At 33.9% G+C, this 18,451-nt stretch overlaps 2 protein-coding genes across 3 annotated transcripts; one reads left to right on the top strand and one right to left on the bottom strand.

The window, feature by feature from the left end:
- Positions 1-4,617: 4,617 nt before the first annotated feature.
- On the bottom strand, positions 4,618-6,287 carry LOC100247549 (zinc finger CCCH domain-containing protein 23). Its single transcript, XM_002275890.3, has one exon. It carries the CDS (start codon positions 6,134-6,136, stop codon positions 4,997-4,999), a length of 1,140 nt encoding a protein of 379 aa, XP_002275926.1. The 5' UTR covers positions 6,137-6,287; the 3' UTR covers positions 4,618-4,996.
- Positions 6,288-10,476: 4,189 nt separating this feature from the next.
- Positions 10,477-16,879, top strand: LOC100252651 (RNA polymerase sigma factor sigC). Of its 2 annotated transcripts, XR_002029970.2 has the most exons (8): positions 10,480-10,805; positions 11,693-11,856; positions 11,939-12,511; positions 12,605-12,835; positions 13,750-13,890; positions 14,076-14,276; positions 15,091-15,570; positions 16,186-16,879. XR_002029970.2 is itself a non-coding variant. In XM_002275795.4 (7 exons), the coding sequence occupies exons 1-7, from the start codon at positions 10,712-10,714 to the stop codon at positions 15,370-15,372; spliced, it is 1,686 nt and encodes a 561-aa protein (XP_002275831.1). In that variant the 5' UTR covers positions 10,477-10,711; the 3' UTR covers positions 15,373-15,802. The 2 variants fall into 2 exon arrangements, 1 of the variants encoding a protein (XP_002275831.1); XM_002275795.4 differs by lacking the exon at positions 16,186-16,879 and having other exon boundaries at positions 10,477-10,805; positions 15,091-15,802.
- Positions 16,880-18,451: the final 1,572 nt, after the last annotated feature.

Below are 18,451 nucleotides of genomic sequence, written 5' to 3'. Positions count from 1 at the left end.
TAATATTTTTTTGAAGAAACACATAAAAACACATAAAAAAATATCAATAAAATATTTTCAACAAAAATACTGTCAAATATTCTCTAAATCTTTAAAAAAACAATTATCAACCTAAAATATCCAACAACTAATTCGAGATCAAAAGCCAATTCAAATGCAGAATCAATTAGTGGAAACTATTTTAGAGAATTAATTCATAAAATCAATTATCATTGTTGTGATTTTTTTATACACTAAAATCAATTATTATTGTTGTGATTTACTTGTATAAATTGAAGTGACTGATGTATGTTTGAATTTTTATTTTTATTTTTAAAAAAAACAACACTCAAAGTTGCTTTTTGTTAATGAGTTTCCAAAATGTAGATCTTAATTGATTGTATACCATCAACTCATCTTACATTTTCTTTTAAAAATAATAATAATCCAATTCGTCATTCAAAATTACAGTTAGGGTTTTGAAAAATTACAGTGGACTAAGTGGAGAGCTCATTCATAAAGTCAATCATTATTCACGCGTGTAGCGCAAACTCCATTTACTAATCCAGAAGGATTAAATAAAGTGTTCATATTTATGGATTTGAATGGTAATTGTGGGGAGCTTTCCTCCACGTGTCCTTTCTAGACTCAAGACCCTTTAGCTTATTTGAGATCGCTTCATTTGGAACCAAGATAAGCTCCATCCAGCATCAGAAGTGAGAAGTTTTCATTTTTCTATAATATCAGACGGAATAGAAAGATAAGTTGACTGACATTTCAAATGAGCCCTCAATGCTAGATGAAATGAACAGATCAAATCGATTAGACCTATCAGACGGACAAATCAATCTAATCAAGTCCTCAAAATTTCTGATATGCGTGATTAACCATGTCTGATGTCTGAGCAGTGGACTAGATATCATTTACATCCAAAAGTCGATGTTAATCAATTATTATACGCAATCTCAGACATTAGCAAGCTAAATGGATAGTCAGTTATATGGTCCGATATTTTGGCACGCTAGTTAGCAAATGACACCAGTTAGCAGCCCTTACTTAATGTGATTGTCCAATCCATAATGACGTTGACTATCCTATCAAGGCTTGATTTATGCCTTAAGGACAATCATCATTACAAGAAGGGTAATAATGCATAATCAACACTATAACGACGGTGTTCTCAGCTTTATATAAACCCTTCAAGAAACACAAATAAGGTACACACTCATTATTTTCCACAAAAAATAGTTAAAATTATCCTCATCTAACTTAAGTTTCAAATGGGTATGTCTGGACCAACAATAATTACTTTTTTATAATAATTTTTGAAATAGTTTTTAATTGACTATTTTCAATAAAAAATTTGGTAGAGGTTTTTCAAATTATGAGTCGGAATCATTGAATTTGTTACTCAAAAATACAATCACGATATTAAGAAATTATCGTAGAAAGTTCATTCATTATTGGAGAAAGTCAATCATAATTATTGACTTTTTACTTTCACTGAGCTAATTTCTTACGACTAATGTAAGAGAGTGCTCAAATTTCTCGATTCGGGTGGTAATTACTTTATAGAAGAATCTTACTCTTGTTTTCCAAAAGGAAAAAAAGAAAAATTGAAAGCTAAAGGGTGCAATTCTTTCTGCATAAGCTAAAAAGTGGCCTTAGATTTTCTACGTAAAGGTGGGCATATCTAAGCCTCCTTGTGTCTTTTATTTGTCTCCATTCATTGCATTTGATGTTGGTCCTTATTCTCACTTGCCACTTTGTTTTTTTAATATTTAAATTCAAAATTAAAAGTATGTTTAACCGTGATTTTAGGAAGTAATTATAATCTGTTTTATTAAAAAGAATATAAACACTACTTAAAATCACTATTAAGAATCACTATCAACCGTATTATAAAAGTTGTAAGTAATTTTAAAAACATTGAAATATCTTAAAATAATTTTTGAAAATGGTTTTCTAATTCAAAAAATATGTTTTAAAATTTTTTTTTATAAAAGTAACTTTTTAAAAATAGGCTTTTTTTAAAAAAATATTTTAAATTATTTTTCATAATATTTTGAGCAATAATTTAAAGTATGAATAATACTTTAAAAACTTTTATATTATATAAAAGTACTTATTTCTTACCTAAAAAGTAAACCGGTAAAATTATTTTTCATATTTAAATTGTAAACAAAATTTTGTTTTTGAAAATAATTGAGAAATGTTTTTAAAAGTTATTCTCCAAAACTATTTTATAAAAATCATTTTTGAAAATGTTCCCATGTCCTAATTTTTTTAATTTAGTTTTCAGATCTAATAAGAACTATGAATATGAAAAAAAAAAAAAAAAAAGAGAGAGAGAATATAATTAAAAATATAAACTTTTTATAAATAGAAAAAATAAAAATATATAAACCACATTAAATTTTTATTATATAATAAAATGTGGAATACCCACTTAGCAATTTGGAACCATCAATCAAATTTTGCCCCTAAAGGAGAACAAATAAATGAAGTCAAAATATGTTGCTTCAAGCATGAGTCAGCTTTAGATTTATCCAATATCCAAACGACGGGTTGATGGCACATAGTACCTAAGCAGATAACATAAGAGATAGGGGTGAGTAGGGTCGAAAACATTGGCCTAGGAATCCCTATCACCGCCATGAAGGGAACAATTCTTCTTAATCCATCATTCTTGGGTCCCCTCTCTTTCCATATATGAGAAGATGAAAAGGAAAACTAAGAAAACTTTCCTCTTTTAACATCTTTATTTGGAAACCATGGTATCAGTTAGGGTTTCATCTTTCTATCTTCAATTTGAAGTAATCATCTTAAATGGAACGAGAATCTTATTTCTCATCGTCTTTCTCATTTGTTTATACCATTTTGTCCTCCATCTCAAAGCATGATATCATACCCAAACTAAAATATGATAGCTTTAGTTCTCTACGATTCTTTTTTAATCATAGTAGACTTTTTAAAACCCTTTGGAACAAAAGATTTAGATGATATTTGTTTTTTAGTTGAATAGAAAAAGTTAAATAATTTAAATTTTTTTATTCATTAAAAAAAAAAGTACCATTTTAAAGTGTATTTGACAGTAATATTAAAAAACGTTTATAATATTTTTAAAATTTTGAAAATATTATAAATATTTTTTAAAATCACTATCAAATACACTTTTAATCCATGGTCTCACAAAAAGAACATTTCTTATTAACCAAACATAATATGTGTATAAGTTACCATGCTTCATTTAGAGGGATTGAACCTTATCCCTATTTCCAATAAATAGGGATTATTTTCAATAAATGACTTTGGTAAAGGAAGCATTTTTACTAAAGGTATTTGAAATAAAGCTACGCTAAATGATAATTTTGGACTATTGACAAAATTATTTCCCTTAGATGTTTTTATTGGATTTTTTGTACATTTGCATGAAAATAAACATCTTGATCTGACAGGATTGCAAAAGTAAGTACTATTATTATATAATTTAATATTTTCATTTTGAGAATTGTAATTTTCAAATTTTTTAAAAGAAAAATAAAAATAATTTTGGGTATTGATAGGATAGAGATGAGATAAGGAGTTGTTTCATGGGTTGGAGGAGACCTGATCCCCACCACACCAAAGCCTCCAAGGGTACACAAGCGGAGAACCTCTCACACCCTTGAGCCTTTCAAGGGACTTGTTGGGTTCAAACCATGACCCAACCAAACCATGGAATCACCATCTCCACTTGCTCTCCCCCCTTGGCCCTTTCCATCATTATTTTAATTTTTGTGTCCAAATCCAAAACCCAATCTCTTTGAATTTTTTTTTTGGTTATATTTCATTTGATTAGGATAATAAAAGTGGGCCCACATTGACCATATCCTGTCTCCTAAACCCTCCCACATCCACAAATGAGAAGAAGTGATAGTGCATGACTATGAAATTGGATTTGGGGGTGAATGAGAATATAATATATATTTTTATAATTTATTTAAAAAAATAAATAGAAAATGGTGGGGATGAGGATAAGGACTGGTTTATCAGTTCCAACATCCATGTCACATTATCATCTAAATCTCAATTGGATAAACCCTAAAAGATTATTACTACTACTTTATATAAAGGTGGGTTGGAGTGGACATCTTCTTTATTATTTATTTGCTTCCTTTAACTCCACTCACATTTTCAACTCTCCTTCGTTTTCATCACCCATTGTTTTCTTTGTTTGTCTTATTTTTTATTTTTTTGGGGAATTGTCATACCAATTTTTCATCAAATTTAGATAAAAAAAAAAATTTAAATTAAAAATTTATTTTGTGGTTCTAAGAATCCAACTTACAAATCCAAAATCCAAACGAGGCCTAGGTAAAAGTGTAAAACAGAGATGTAAGATGAGGAAAACAGTGAGAGTGGCCGAGAAGGGGAATGATCCAGACAATCCAACAACACATACAAATGAAAGTATAGATCAATCTTAAAGGATCAAAAACATCCCATTTGAGCCCCATCTTCACGAGGTTGAAAGCTTCGAGACAAACCACCACTTTTCTTTATACATATGATTATGATTATATTCCCAGGAAATGATAAAACAAACCAAGGATTCATTCTACCAACTTTTTATGATTATGTTCAGAAGGTGGAGAGTTGAAGAAGAAGAAGAAGAATATATTACATTGATTAGAAGTAAACATGGGAGCTTACAGAAAAATTTCTTAACAAAATCGAAAGGGAAATACAAATCATAGACAAATGGCCAAACCAACCGCCACGCATCTTCGCCGGTCCTAAGAAATTCATCTTGTCTATACAAAAGTCTGCATTTTTCATTGCAGAAAAAAAAAAGATAGAAAAGCACCACAAAATAGAGACTTTGATCTCTTCCTTCCCAACTAGAGTATTTACAGAGAAATCTGAATATCCACACCGTCAGAAGAATCAAAGGTCATCGATTCAAACCCAAAAAATAATGATATAATCGGAACTCCCCACTCAGTACCAAAAGTCGGATTAGGTTTCTTTCTTTTCACTTCACCAGCTCTGAGACCCAGCCAAAGTCAGGGGCAGAGGGGGACGAGTCTCGATCCAGTGAGTTTTCTTTGCTGATTTTAGCGTATATTCTTGCACGCAAGTCTCTTCCAGACTCAACCCTCTCCATTGCTGGCTCTTCCTCGCAAGTCTTGTCCCAGACGTCGAGGCCACCGAGTCCGGAGCGAGCCGGAGTTCGAGTGGGGGTGGAAGGGAGGCTACAGAACCCTGGGCGCAGGGTTGAGCCGCGAGGAGATCCGAAACCGGATCCCATTTGGACTCCCCATGATTGAGGGCTCATTTTCGCCTTCCCAACTTGTAGATTTCTCATGGACGCCACGAGTTCGCTCATCGAGTTGAATGAGCCAGTAAAGGATGGGCTATTCGGCGACATGGGTGGCGAGTCAGAGGGTGGCGACACCGGCGGCGATATCAGAGTCGAAGTCGGAGATGAAATAAATGAACCCTTGGACAGATACGGGTCAAAAGCGAGTCGGAGAGGTGAGCCGTCGTATGACTCGGCCGACCCATGATTCCTAGGACTCTGCTGAGGAAGAACCCGGAGCTGCTCCGGCGTGTGAGCAAAGAAACATACTCGCCGGCGGCAACCGGACCCATCCTTGCAAGGCTGAGTCCGGTAACGAGCAGGGTGGAGCCAGCACTCGAACACGCCATGAGCAAACTCGCATGAATCGCCCTTCTTGCAGTTTCCTTTCCGAAACTCCGGGCACGCCGTGCCAGAGTAGTGAAACTTCCGGGGGTCCCTCCGGCGAGCCTTTTCCCCAGGATGCGCGTACGGACACTCTGTCCAGTCATGTGACCTCCCACGTGCGCACCTCCGCACTTTAAACTCAAACATACGAAACTGATCGCATGAGAACGCGTCCACCACCGTCTCCGACTCATCGCCGGACTCGGTCCCGAACTCGTTTGATGGCAGGTAACGCTGCAGTGAAGAGAAGGCCTCGCTGATTATAAACGGGTTATAATCACCGCCGGTGGGACTAGCGGCATTGCCGTTGAAATTAACTCCACTAACTGGGAACGGAGAACCCATCCCAGCCGTTGGATCATCGTAAGGGTCCCACGGAGGAACCTGCACCGTCGGATTGGATCGAGTTGGCTCTCCGATCATCATCGTCGTTAGGCTGCGGACATCAAATCAGTGAAGCCATGCTCTCTCAAATATAAACTGCCAGACGGAGTGGGACTCAAGTTTACTAACCATGGTTTACTTAACCTAACTATAGTTAGGTTTAGAAAAAAAATCTACCACGCCACCGCCTCCACTTCTACTATCACCGTTAAAAATTAAAATATAAATTGAACTACTGCATTGTCTCCTGTGACCATCGATGCTCACAGCCGCATCTCCACCATCGATCTGCTGACCTACATAACTAGATTTCAACTTCAGGTTAGATGAATATCTTTAAAAAGTGGGTAATATTAAATCGAATTTTACCTCTGCAATCTTGCTGTTGATTTTTTTTCTTGATTTTGATTAGAGAGGCTGTCACCATCGAGCATCACAGGATGTAACTCTTGGAGCTGACGTGGCATCATCCACAGGATTTATAGTCGGTAAAAGCAGCATATATCGCGATAATTTCCGTTTAAAATATCGATATTTTAGCGAGTAGTACACGAGAAATTGTGCGGTTTTGGCGGGAAGTGAGAGGGAGTAGTGGGACGCGTGGAGGGAGGGCAGCGAGTGGCAGTCATGCACAGTGCGGGTACGGTGGAAATTACTGCCCAAGGACACGTATTCAAAGCATACACGCCTTTACACGAGGTCATAAAAGGAATTTCACACCTACCGCGCTACACCTGGCGGTTTGTAAGCCGCTAAACGGAGCGGCGAGCCCCACGTCACCACTTTAAGAATTTCAACAACAAAACGACGTCGTAGGGATCCTTGGACTGTGGTGGGAGTACGAATAGGGAGCATTTAACTTAAATGCCAGTTACTCCACTGGAATTTCGCTCTTTAAACCACTGACCATCATTTAATAACAGGGAATGACATAAATACCCCTGACAAGTACATTTATTACTGCTAATAATAATAATAATAATAACAATATTCAGTGTGAAATTACCATTCCCAGTACTTTGACGTTTGGTGGTTTTAGAGCAAGGCTATATTTTGTACTATCTGACGGTAGTTGGTGGTGGCCGCTGCTAACGTACGCATATTAAAGGACCGGTGGCTGTAAGAGGCCGTGGTGGTGCACCACCGTGTTGCGACACAGATACTCCGATGGTAGAATGCTACGTCAGACAAGGAGTATGACCTTTTTTTTAGTTTTTTTGAAACGTAAATAAATTACTTTTGGTAAGTGTGTATTGCGGAACAGCCTTAAAAAAATTGTATTTTAAAAGAAAAAAAAAAATGAAGAGAATTTCCCTTCTATATTTAAAATCCATCCACTTGTAATTGGAATTTTTGGTTGTAAATTTTCTTTTAAGTTAAACAAGTGGAAACAATGCTAAAAATAAACAAATTTATTGCTTTTATTTCTGAAAAATTGGATAAAGATGTAATATGATCAAGCTATTAAAAAATATGCATAGTTTTTTTACCTCTTTAATCCAAAAGGGAAAAAATACATTTTCATATACTCATTGAAAAAAAAAATATAAATTTAAAAAATTAAATTTATAAAATATAAATAATTATTTAAAAATAATTAATATTTCATATATATTTTTTTAATCAAATGCATTATTTTTTATCATTTAAATACAATAAGTGCATAAAATTTAAATTATTTTAAAAGAATTTTTATTTTATAATTATTATATATATATAAATATGTGAAAACATATTTTCTTTCTAAAATAAAAATAAAAGACCCTCAAAGCAAACGAATTACATGAAAAATGGTAAATGTACTTAGATGAAATAAATGTAAATTTTTAATAATATTTATTATAATAATTAAAAAAAAAGATAGAGTATAATGAAAATTTGAAAATATGTGGAAAGAAAAGAGAATAATTTTCATTTTTCTAATTAAAAATTAAAACATATCGAATTACCAAAAATTACATCTATAACATTTTATTCAATCATAATTTTTATTTTATTTTATAAAAGCACAATCTCAAGGAAGCAAATGACAGTTATTTTATCAAGAATGCTTTAGGTATTAAAGGAAAAGTAATTACCATATTTCCATAAAATAAAATATATTATATATAGTAATTCATGGATGGTTACGCACGAATTATAAAAAATATAATAAAATCAAATTTGACTTGGAGAAAATATTTTGTTTATTTTTTTATAAATACATCGATTGAAATGCATTTTCTCAAGAAAAATTATATTAAAAAATACAATTAAGGTAAAAATAATTCATATTTATAATTAATAATAGAAAAAATGTGACCGAGGAGTACGAATTATTTGATTAAAATATGAAATATAATTCATTAGAATGAGGTAATTTAATTTAAAAGGAAAATAAATTAATTCAACAAATAAATGGTAAAAATGTAGTCGCCGCATCTCATGAATGCCGGCGGCAACTTAGCTCCCTCATCTTTGGAGCACCCAACCTGCCACGTCATCCATCTCTCAACTCACAATGCGACAAAACAATCCATATCCGTACAAAGTATCAATGCGCATGGAATCCCGTACTACTCGACACGTGTCAGATCGTCACGTGAATAACAGTAAAAGGGGCACACGTGGTGGGTGGAGCTTTCAGCTGCCGGTGACACGCGTGGCAACGGATATGGTTTGCTTTCGATCTCGAGATCCCCATGATTTTGACTCTTTCTTTTTAAGTTTTTTGGCGTTGCCTTTATTTTCACTCCCACTCCTCCATGTTTATCCACACAAGGAGATTCTTGGGTGCGAATGCTCACACCGTGGGCCCTGATCTGAGAAATTTCAACCGAAATATCGGCGTTGACCGAGTCAAAGCTCAAAAATGGGCTGCTGCTCAAAATAGGGTGCATTGCTGCTCCCAGGAGTTGAACCCCAACAAAAGGTTGAGACTAGTTAATTTATTATCATTTAATTAAGTAGCAATTTTCTTTTTAATATCATTAATACATTAATTAAATATAAAAAATTATATACATTTATTATCATTTAATTCAATTAAATTAAATATATTATAATTTTAATATTAAATATATTTTAAAATTAAATATATTATAATCAAATATCATAATATTATTAATTTATTATTGAATAATATTTTATATAATTTAATAATCAATGTACACTTATATATATTAATTTATTCAACAAAACAATTTTAAAATACCTATTATACTTTTAATTTCATTTATAAGAATTTTGTTATATAAATCAATTTTCAGTCGATCGATATTTTATTATGTTCGATATATCTATAAAATCAAACTACGGATATATTTATGATTATCGATATTTTTATCATTCGATTATAGTAATTATTATCTCCTAATAAAATTTTGAGACAAATTTTATAAAAATAATAACAAATTAAAGGATGATAGAAAATGTTCCAACTGTATGGATATTTGTCTGCTCTAAATCAAAATAATTCTCACAATTTTAAAACGTATTTATATAATTAATTGGACCCATACTGCAATAACTTTCTCTTATATTCGAGGTAAGATATCACACCATAACTTTCGTATAAAAAATAATATTATTTATTTTTATAATAAAAAATCAAAACCCTGATAACATTTTTAGATAATGTAAACTAATGCAATAATAGTGATAACTTAAAAAAAATTATTTAAAAAGGTTTATATGTTAGTAAGAGATGTATTCCATAAACCTTATCTGGGTAGTAGATGTCTTCATCACCTTAAGCCCATAGCCGTAACCCGTAGCCTTATAATTTTAGGCCTTATTGTAATAGAATTGGGCCTTGTCCTTCCTTTTATTGGGTTAGGTGGGTTTGTTGAACAGGGTTGTGTTGTACAAATATTTGGGCTATTCCCATAATGGGCTTTACCATATTGATAACCATGAAACAGACCCATACAGTGGGTCCAATGCCTAGCCCAAACCTCTCATTATGGGTATGGGTTCAGAATGGGACCTCTTGGGCCTAGCCTGGCTTCAGTTTGGAAATTGGGATTGAATTTGGATGAGCCACAAGGCTGCGGATCCAGCAATGGACTGAGCTTTATTTGATCGTCCTGTCTAAATGGACTCAACCGGTTTCTACAAAAATGGGTTGAATTAGGCGGGGCTGGAACTGGGAGAGCCTCTTTCAGTAGTGTTTAGGAAAAACTATATGATTTTAAAAGTGTTTTTATTTTAAATAAAAAACAATTTAATTTTTTTTTGCAAATTTACTGAAATAAAAACTTACTTTAATATCATTTTTTGAAATGACAAATTTAATATAAATTTATAACTATGTTTATATTAAAAATCCTATTTTAAAAATATTTTATAGATTTTTTTTAAAATGTTATATTAAATAAAAAATCCGGCGGTTATTGTCCCATTGAGAATTGGGCACTGGAGAGGATCCAAAAACCCATGGAGATATTTTTATGTGGCTGCTGGTGGCTGACCTTGGAACACTAATGTGAAGAGGTGATTAAAGCCTTTTGGAGATGAAAGAACCAGTGGTGGAGAGCTCACAACACCCAAATTATCCACTCCCTGTTGTTCACTTTTTCCCATCACACTTTGTACCATTCAATCTTCATGAACATTTGATGGGCTCTGAGAAACATCATGGGCATGGGTTTCAGGCTAAACCTGAAATGGGATTTTCCAATCAGTTGTCCTACTCTCACCAATTCACCATCCAGGCTTTGCACATCTTCAGGTGTGCTTATCAACTCTCTGTATTTCAATTTCCACATGCTTTTTTTGTTTTTTAATGTTTTTTTGTGTGATGTAGAGCAGACCCAAAAGGGTCCTGAAATGATTGAATTTATGAGTTCATTTCAGTTGGCGTGCGACACCCAAATGGGCCTTAACATGATTTAGTATTGGGGTTGATATTATCATGCAAAAAGATTCACATAGTGGCTTCCCTTGATTATGCGGATTAAATATGGAACTCTGTTGAAATTCATGGTTGTATATGTTTGTTTGGTATGTTGGGTATGATTCTATTCCTGGAAATCTTCCGTTGGTGGGATTTTGTTGGGTATGTTGCGAATTCCCTTCTTAGTAGTTTTGAAATTTTTTTAACTACCCAGTACGGCAAATTTGTTTAGGGCTTATAGGATTTCTGCATGACTATACATTCATCAGAGACAACTTTCTAAGAAAACTAAGCTCTGAAGTTTTATATTTGTTGTTAGAATATCAGTGTTTCTGTCTTAGAACATGAACAATTGACTTGAATTATGGAGCTTCCTAGTTTTATGATTTTATCAATCATCTTGACCACATCTACTTGGTTCATTTATGAGCCAACATGACTAAGATGAAGTAGAACTTTATGGTTTGATCAGCTTGGCACGTTTATTGGAAAGAACATTAACTGATGATTATGAAGTAAAATTTAACCTATAATAGTGCCACCTAAGTAATACGAAAGAAATCAATATGCCAACAAAAAATGCATTGGTGGTGGCAATTTCTTCATTTTTGCAGCATTGATTTATTACTTTTCTATGGTGCTCTATACATGCACTGTTAGTCCTTTTTATCTGTTTATTTTCCTGGTTATAGATCATTGATCATTGATTTTAAATCATCCAGTCCAAGGTAAGGAGGCTTCCTTTGACTCAACAAGGTTTTCTTTCCCATCTGTTACTTCTGAGGACTGTGAGAGTCTCTATAAAGATCCATTCAAGCCATTCGCATGCTCGTCAGGAGCTCTACAAACCTTTGAGAATGATTACTCAGCAATGGAGGCGATGAAAGTAAGCATTTTGTAGACAAGTTAGCCTTTTTTATTATCTTGCTAGCTATGTGAAACCTTATTGTAGCCTTTTGGTCTTTCAGATGAAAATTGGCAAATGTTCACATGGTGATTTATTCAAGATAGTCAATGCTTCTCAGGCACCCATTGGAGAGGATATATCCGCATCTGTTGCAGGTTTACAAGCAAGCAAAGCATCGCAGTTTAGTTTGTTATTGGAAAATCTTGATATTTTAGAGGAGATGTTTGCTGATTCTAACATGGTAAGGTTGGAAAGGGATATTATGGTGCAATTAGGAAGGCTTGGAGCTCTAAAACTATTCCAAATATGTCTATCCAGGACCCTCAAAACATCTACATCTTTTGATTTGTTTAGCGCTCCTACTGAGCATATTAGGGAGTGTCAAACAAATGGCACAGTGGATGATCACTTAGATAAAGTTGTTGTTCGCTCTGGGAAAAAGGAAGAAAGAAAATCAAAGAGAGAAAGAGCATTGGAAAAAGCTGACAACATATATGCTTTTCCATTGCCCTCAAAAACTATTCGTAAAGGTCCTGGCCGACCTAGTGTTTCTACCGTAAAGAGAACATTGAACTCTAGAAGGAAAAGATTGATGAATGCTAAGAACGAGGCAGAAATGTCAAAGGGAGTGAAGGTTGTTTCCTTTTCTGTCATGTAAAGTTCATTATTTTCTTGGAGTCATGCTTCAAGCATGTTCTAAACTGCCATATTTTGTGAATACCATCAGTTGGTTGCCAACTTGGAGAGAATCAGAGCAACTTTAGAAGAAGAAATTGGGCATGTGGCCAGCTTGAGTAACTGGGCAGAAGCTGCTGGAGTCGACAAGAAGGTGTTGCAACAACAATTGCAGTTTGGTTGGTATTGCAGAGATGAACTTTTAAGGAGTACACACTCCTTAGTCTTATACATTGCAAGAAACTACAGAGGAATGGGAGTAGCCTTTGAAGATATACTTCAGGTCAATTAGATTTGTTCATACTTTGTCATTTGTTTCCTTGAGCTGATGAAAAGTTCATAAATGGATTTGCCCCTGAAATACCATGCATGCAGTTTATTTATTAGCTAAATATGACAATTATGTTGCAGTCTGGGTTCAATAGTAACTCATTTTTGGGAATTAATTTGGATTAGGAATTTAGTGGGAAAGCAGTAGAGATCAGGAAAGATGGCTTGGTTGTTACCATGGAATTTTTCAGAGAAAAAAAAGTAGTGTTAAATTTTGCAATTAATTTGGAATTTCTTTATAAGGATGTTTATCTTAATGAAAACTGAATCTACTTTTAACAGGTCCAATAATTGTACCACCATCAGCTATTATACCATGCTATATCTCAGTAGCATTTCTTCTTTCATTTTTTAGGGGTTCTCTTTGCATTAGGCACCAGAAATGTGCATCCATAGATTTTTGACAGTATACAAGTTCCATTCCAACCCTCTCACCCATTTTACATTGTTGAAAACTTGTCAAATTTGATTTTTGTAGCAGTGAAGACGACATACTACTTAACTAATCTATAGTATGGACTTCATCCTGGAGTACAATTCCTGCCAGACACCTTGGATTTTGTTAACACCTAAGAAGTGGTGTTAACAAGTGGTGTTAACTGTTGAATGTTGGCAAAAGTGTCTCCCATTAAATAATAAGAAATGTATGAGTTTTCTGTCTTTAAGCTTCACCTTTTCTGCAAGGTTTGAAATAGACAATTTTGTTATGCATGTGTCTGTCTTCATATATCTCAAACAATTTTATTTTATTTTATTTTTTATATTTATAATTGCAATGACTAATTGTTATGATAATGATGTCTTTTCCCTCCTGAAATTGATTACCCACCCTGTCTAAGCATAATTATCACGTTCCTCATTTCACAGGCAGGGAATTTAGGTGTCCTGCAAGGTGCAGAACGGTTTGACCACACAAAGGGATACAGATTCTCGACCTATGTTCAGTACTGGATAAGAAAATCAATGTCAACTTTGGTGGCACGGCATGCTAGAGGGGTCAAAATTCCTGTATGCACTGTTCTTCTTTTAAGAGATTGTTTCTTACTACAAAATTCCATGTTAGTATGAGTTGATGACATCAAATTTCTAACATGAAATTTGCAATTAGAGTTTTACTTCCTAAATATATTTTTCTTCTTTTGAAAGCTCAAATCTGTTCATTATGTTGGTTTTCTGTTCAATTTTTTCTATAGTTTACATTAAACAGGGCAATAGGTCAGATACAGAAAGCTCGAAAGGCCCTTTACAAAAGCCATGGAAGATATCCAGATGATAATGAAATTGCAAAGTTCACTGGTCTATCTCTTGCTAAAATTAGATCAGCTGGAAATTGCCTAAGGGTTGTGGGTTCAACTGATCAAAGTTTCCAAGATTGTTGGGGTGCAACAATTCTGGTACGAGTTAAAATTCTAAATTATCTGCATTTACTTTGTGAATTCCACTCTAATGTCGTTGGCACATAGAAACTTACTGATAAATTGAGAAAGATTACACTTTTTCCTTGTAGGCCATTTTTACTGCTTGTTCTGCACTTTAAAAGGCCATGATTGCTTTGTTGTGGTTCAGCTTGTGTCTATGAAGTTTAAGAATTTGTAATTGCTTCTGCTGAATAAGATCAATTAATTAAGAATTTATATAATTGTTTTCTTGCCGAGTGAAAGCCCATTACCTATAAATAATTCAGATGTAATATGGGATAAGCCCAACTTCTGTACTCAGGATTACACAAATGCTGGATGAGGTTTTGATAGATCATTCCACTTGCTTAGTGCACTTCCCTTTGGATCTACTGGCTCTGAAATAAGCCATCTTCTGTGCACTCAGGATTACACAAATGCAGGATGAGGTTTTGATAGATCATTCCACTTGCTTAGTGCACTTCCCTTTGGATCCAAAACCAGTAGATCATATGCTCACTTATAATAGGTCACTGGCAAGAGAGTATCAGCAAGTGGTCCATAAGTGGTGATACTTAATTCTGGAATGGATGATGATATTTGTGGTCCATAAGATTATACAATTGAGTTGTTTAAATCCTGAAAGATTTGTAGGTTTCTTTATGGGTTGCCAGAACTTTGGGGATAAAATAACATGCATTTGCTCTTGAGCGTATATTGCAAGACAAGGAAACTTACAGAAATGGCCTTAATTGTTTAGAATTCTTCTTCAGATGGATTTTTGAGTATACTGCATGTTTTTGCAATGCAGGAGTTTACACCAGATACATCAATAAAGAGCCCTGAAGAAGGTTTCATGCAGCAATGCAAGAGAAAAGACATTCACAATCTTCTGAAAGGTTTAGACCCAAGAGAGAGGCAAATTTTGGTGTTAAGATATGGTTTTGGGGAGCAACAGCGCAAGTCACTAGAAGAGATTGGGAGACGTTTCAATGTTAGCAAAGAGTGGATAAGGAAGTTAGAGAAAACAGCACTGGCAAATCTAAGGGATGAAGAAATCTGCCAAAATTTGAGACATTATGTGGATGTGTAGTGTCAAATTAGTTTGAAAAGCTCTAGCTGAGAGTAGTTGTTCATATCAACTTCACATTCTGAATTCAAAGCAGGCTGGATGAATGCACATCATAACACTAACCAGACTTTCCAGAAGACTTCCAAGAGAAAAAACTGAAAGATGTGAACTGCCACAAGTTTTAAACTGAATGGCACTTCGAAAGCTGGAGTCTGAAAGGTATTGTTCTGTGATTAGTTTAAATCAGTGCATTTTCTTCCTAGACTCATATTCCACCCACTAATGACATTGACTCTACAGTGCCATTTTTTTTCCCCATTTACAAAATATCTAAAATTTTTATATCCATCTCTTATAACGTTTGGATTGTATGATTCATTGAACTCTTCTTCTGAAATAGATTTGTAATAATGTATGTTGTATGCTATGAAATATCAATTGATTGTTTGTATATTGAGAATTCCCATGTCCATATTTCCCTGACGGTAGGTGAATTTTTGAAATAGCACTGTCATTTTGTCATTCTGAACTGATCTTCCTTCAGGTTTAGTTCTATCTTCATCCATTACCATCTACCCCTCTGTTGACAAATCGAGGGGCAAATTTTAGTTCTTGTTAGACACATTTTTGTACTTAAAACAGCAGATTTGTTTTTTATTCACTGAAGTAACAAAACCTGGGGGAGGGGGGCAGGTCCAAATTAGGAAACCAAAGTTGGAGAGTAGATGTTGGGTCCTTAGCTTGAAGTTTTAACTATTGGTATCTGTCACCCATCTTTCTCAAACTTGAGAAGGAATCCAAAGGTTCTGAGCTTGCATTTTTCCTGATGTTTAGGTGGAATACAGTGGAGAGACAAAGTTCTTCAGCTGTCTGGACCGATAAACCAAAAGTCTCAAATTCAAGCTTTCTTGATATTTAAGTGCTATAGGATGGAGGGGTGGTTCATATCACTTGAAGTTTGCTTTGCATGCAGTCGACATATATGCCTCCCTACTGAAGTGGATTTCTAGGGTTAAGGGTGGGATGGAAAATGCTTCTTGGAGGTTTGATTTCAGCATTAATGTTCACCAAATTCATTAAATTGAACACTGATGGATGACATGTATAGGGTTTATTCTCTGATACAGAGAATACCAATTAGAAGTAGCATTCAAGGAGATGCTTTCCAAGCCTTTGTAGCTTGAGAGGAGAGCAAGGGGGAGGGAAATGCAAGGCCTCATGAGAAATGGGGACCCCTCACTTTTACCTAAACTTGGGAATCAAGCAAAATATCATCCCATCCAAACTAGGTTTTTTTCCCTTTTTTTATATTGGGTTAAAAAGTGAACAGATGGGAAATACAGGTTTTGAAGAAAACCCTAAGGAAGACTATCGATACATACATTCTAACCATTACCATTATCATTTTCTTTTCCCTTTTCTTTCCCCCCCTGTGGGGTTGGTTTATATTTGTCCATCTCAATTGGAAACCATGCATCAAGCAAACAAGGTTGTTTCAATAATTGATTAGGAAGTTTGCATTTGAGCTCGTCTTTTGGTTTTAGCAGCCCATCAAGTCATAAAAACTTATAGGCAGTATTGAGAAAAATCATGGAGGTAGGCCTAGGCCTAGGACTGTTTGGCAACTGTTAAATAGAAAATAGTTTACTAATTTTGAAGATACCTTTCCAAACTCTTGAAAATAAAATATTTTTTAAGAATGAATTTGAGGTGTTTTTAAATTTTTTTTTAGAATTGTTTTTATCAACTTTGGCAAACAGAACTTCAATTCTATTTTTGACTTTATATTGGAGTCAACATGAAACCAAAGTTAGAATTTAAAGAGGCAATATTGATATCTATAGAAATATTATTGAATATTAAATAATTTTTTATATAAGCTAGAGGATAATTTCCATTAAAGATAATATTTTCTTGATGTTCATATGCATGTGTTTATATAAAACTATCCAAATGCGTGTCTGAAAGATCAATCAAAGAAGGTTTATGACTTCTCAGAATCCAAACAGACATGTGCAATTAGAAGACACAAGTAATTATAAAAAAACCCAAAATGTTTTATTATTTATTAATATATTTTTTGGAATTTTCTAAAATAAAAATAATTAAAAATTGGAAAAAAAAAAAAAAAACACAGCCAAAAACTTCTTTCATAGCCAAGCAGGGCCTTATCATCGGTTTGGTGACAAAGCATGCACTGATCTGGTTTAGTTATTTTCCCACACGCGTCCTCCATTTTTATTATTAATTAAATACCAATCTTCACTTTTAAGAAACCGACTTCCTCACCCACGCTACAGTCGTCAACCAATGCCACCTCAGTTCTACGTGGAAAATCATATAGCCCTCTCCCAATAATAATTTACTGTGATGCGGCTATGTTACATGCATGTAATCTGATCATTTCCCGTGAAACCCATTCCACGCGCTACATGGGAGCGTGCATCCACTGGATTAAAAAATTGAAGCGAATTGGTATTTAGTTCGTGTTTGTTTTTTTTCATTTTTTTAGTTAAAGCAATTTATTTTCAGAATTTAGGTTGTTTATTTTTTACTTTTTCATTACTCACTATAAAACCTTTTATTAAATAGAAAAAACGAAAATATATAACTTTTTCTAAATCAAAAAATAACATATTAAGTTTTTTATTTTTTAATATTTAATAAAAATAAAATATTATAAAAACAAATCATCTAATATTTAACACTATTAAGTATTAAAATACTATTTAGAATTAAGTAAAAAAATAAACACCACCTTAGAGTGTTTGATCTAGGCCTGTTCATAAAAACGATTTGGTAACTGTTTTTATGGAAACTAAAATTTCAGATTTTGTATTAAAAAGTAATTTTTTTTCCAGTTATTTTGTTTTTAAAGTTTTTAATTAATAATTGAGAAAATGGAGAATAATTGAAAATATTGCAAAGCTGGTCATAGTGTTTGCACGCTCTCGAGGCGAGCGTGGAACTATCGTCTCCCCAACCGGTGAGTTGTGATCGGGTGTAGTCGGGTTCAGTGAAAAGACAACGTGTCGAGGTTTTAGTGGTTAGAAGTGCAGAAAGCGGTAGTGAGGAAATAAAAAAAATGAAAAAGGGGGAA

This window comes from Vitis vinifera, chromosome 4, assembly GCF_030704535.1.
Source record: "Vitis vinifera cultivar Pinot Noir 40024 chromosome 4, ASM3070453v1".
NCBI lineage: Eukaryota > Viridiplantae > Streptophyta > Magnoliopsida > Vitales > Vitaceae > Vitis > Vitis vinifera.
The sequence above is the reverse complement of the archived record's forward strand: the minus strand, read 5'-3'. Positions and strand labels throughout refer to the sequence as shown.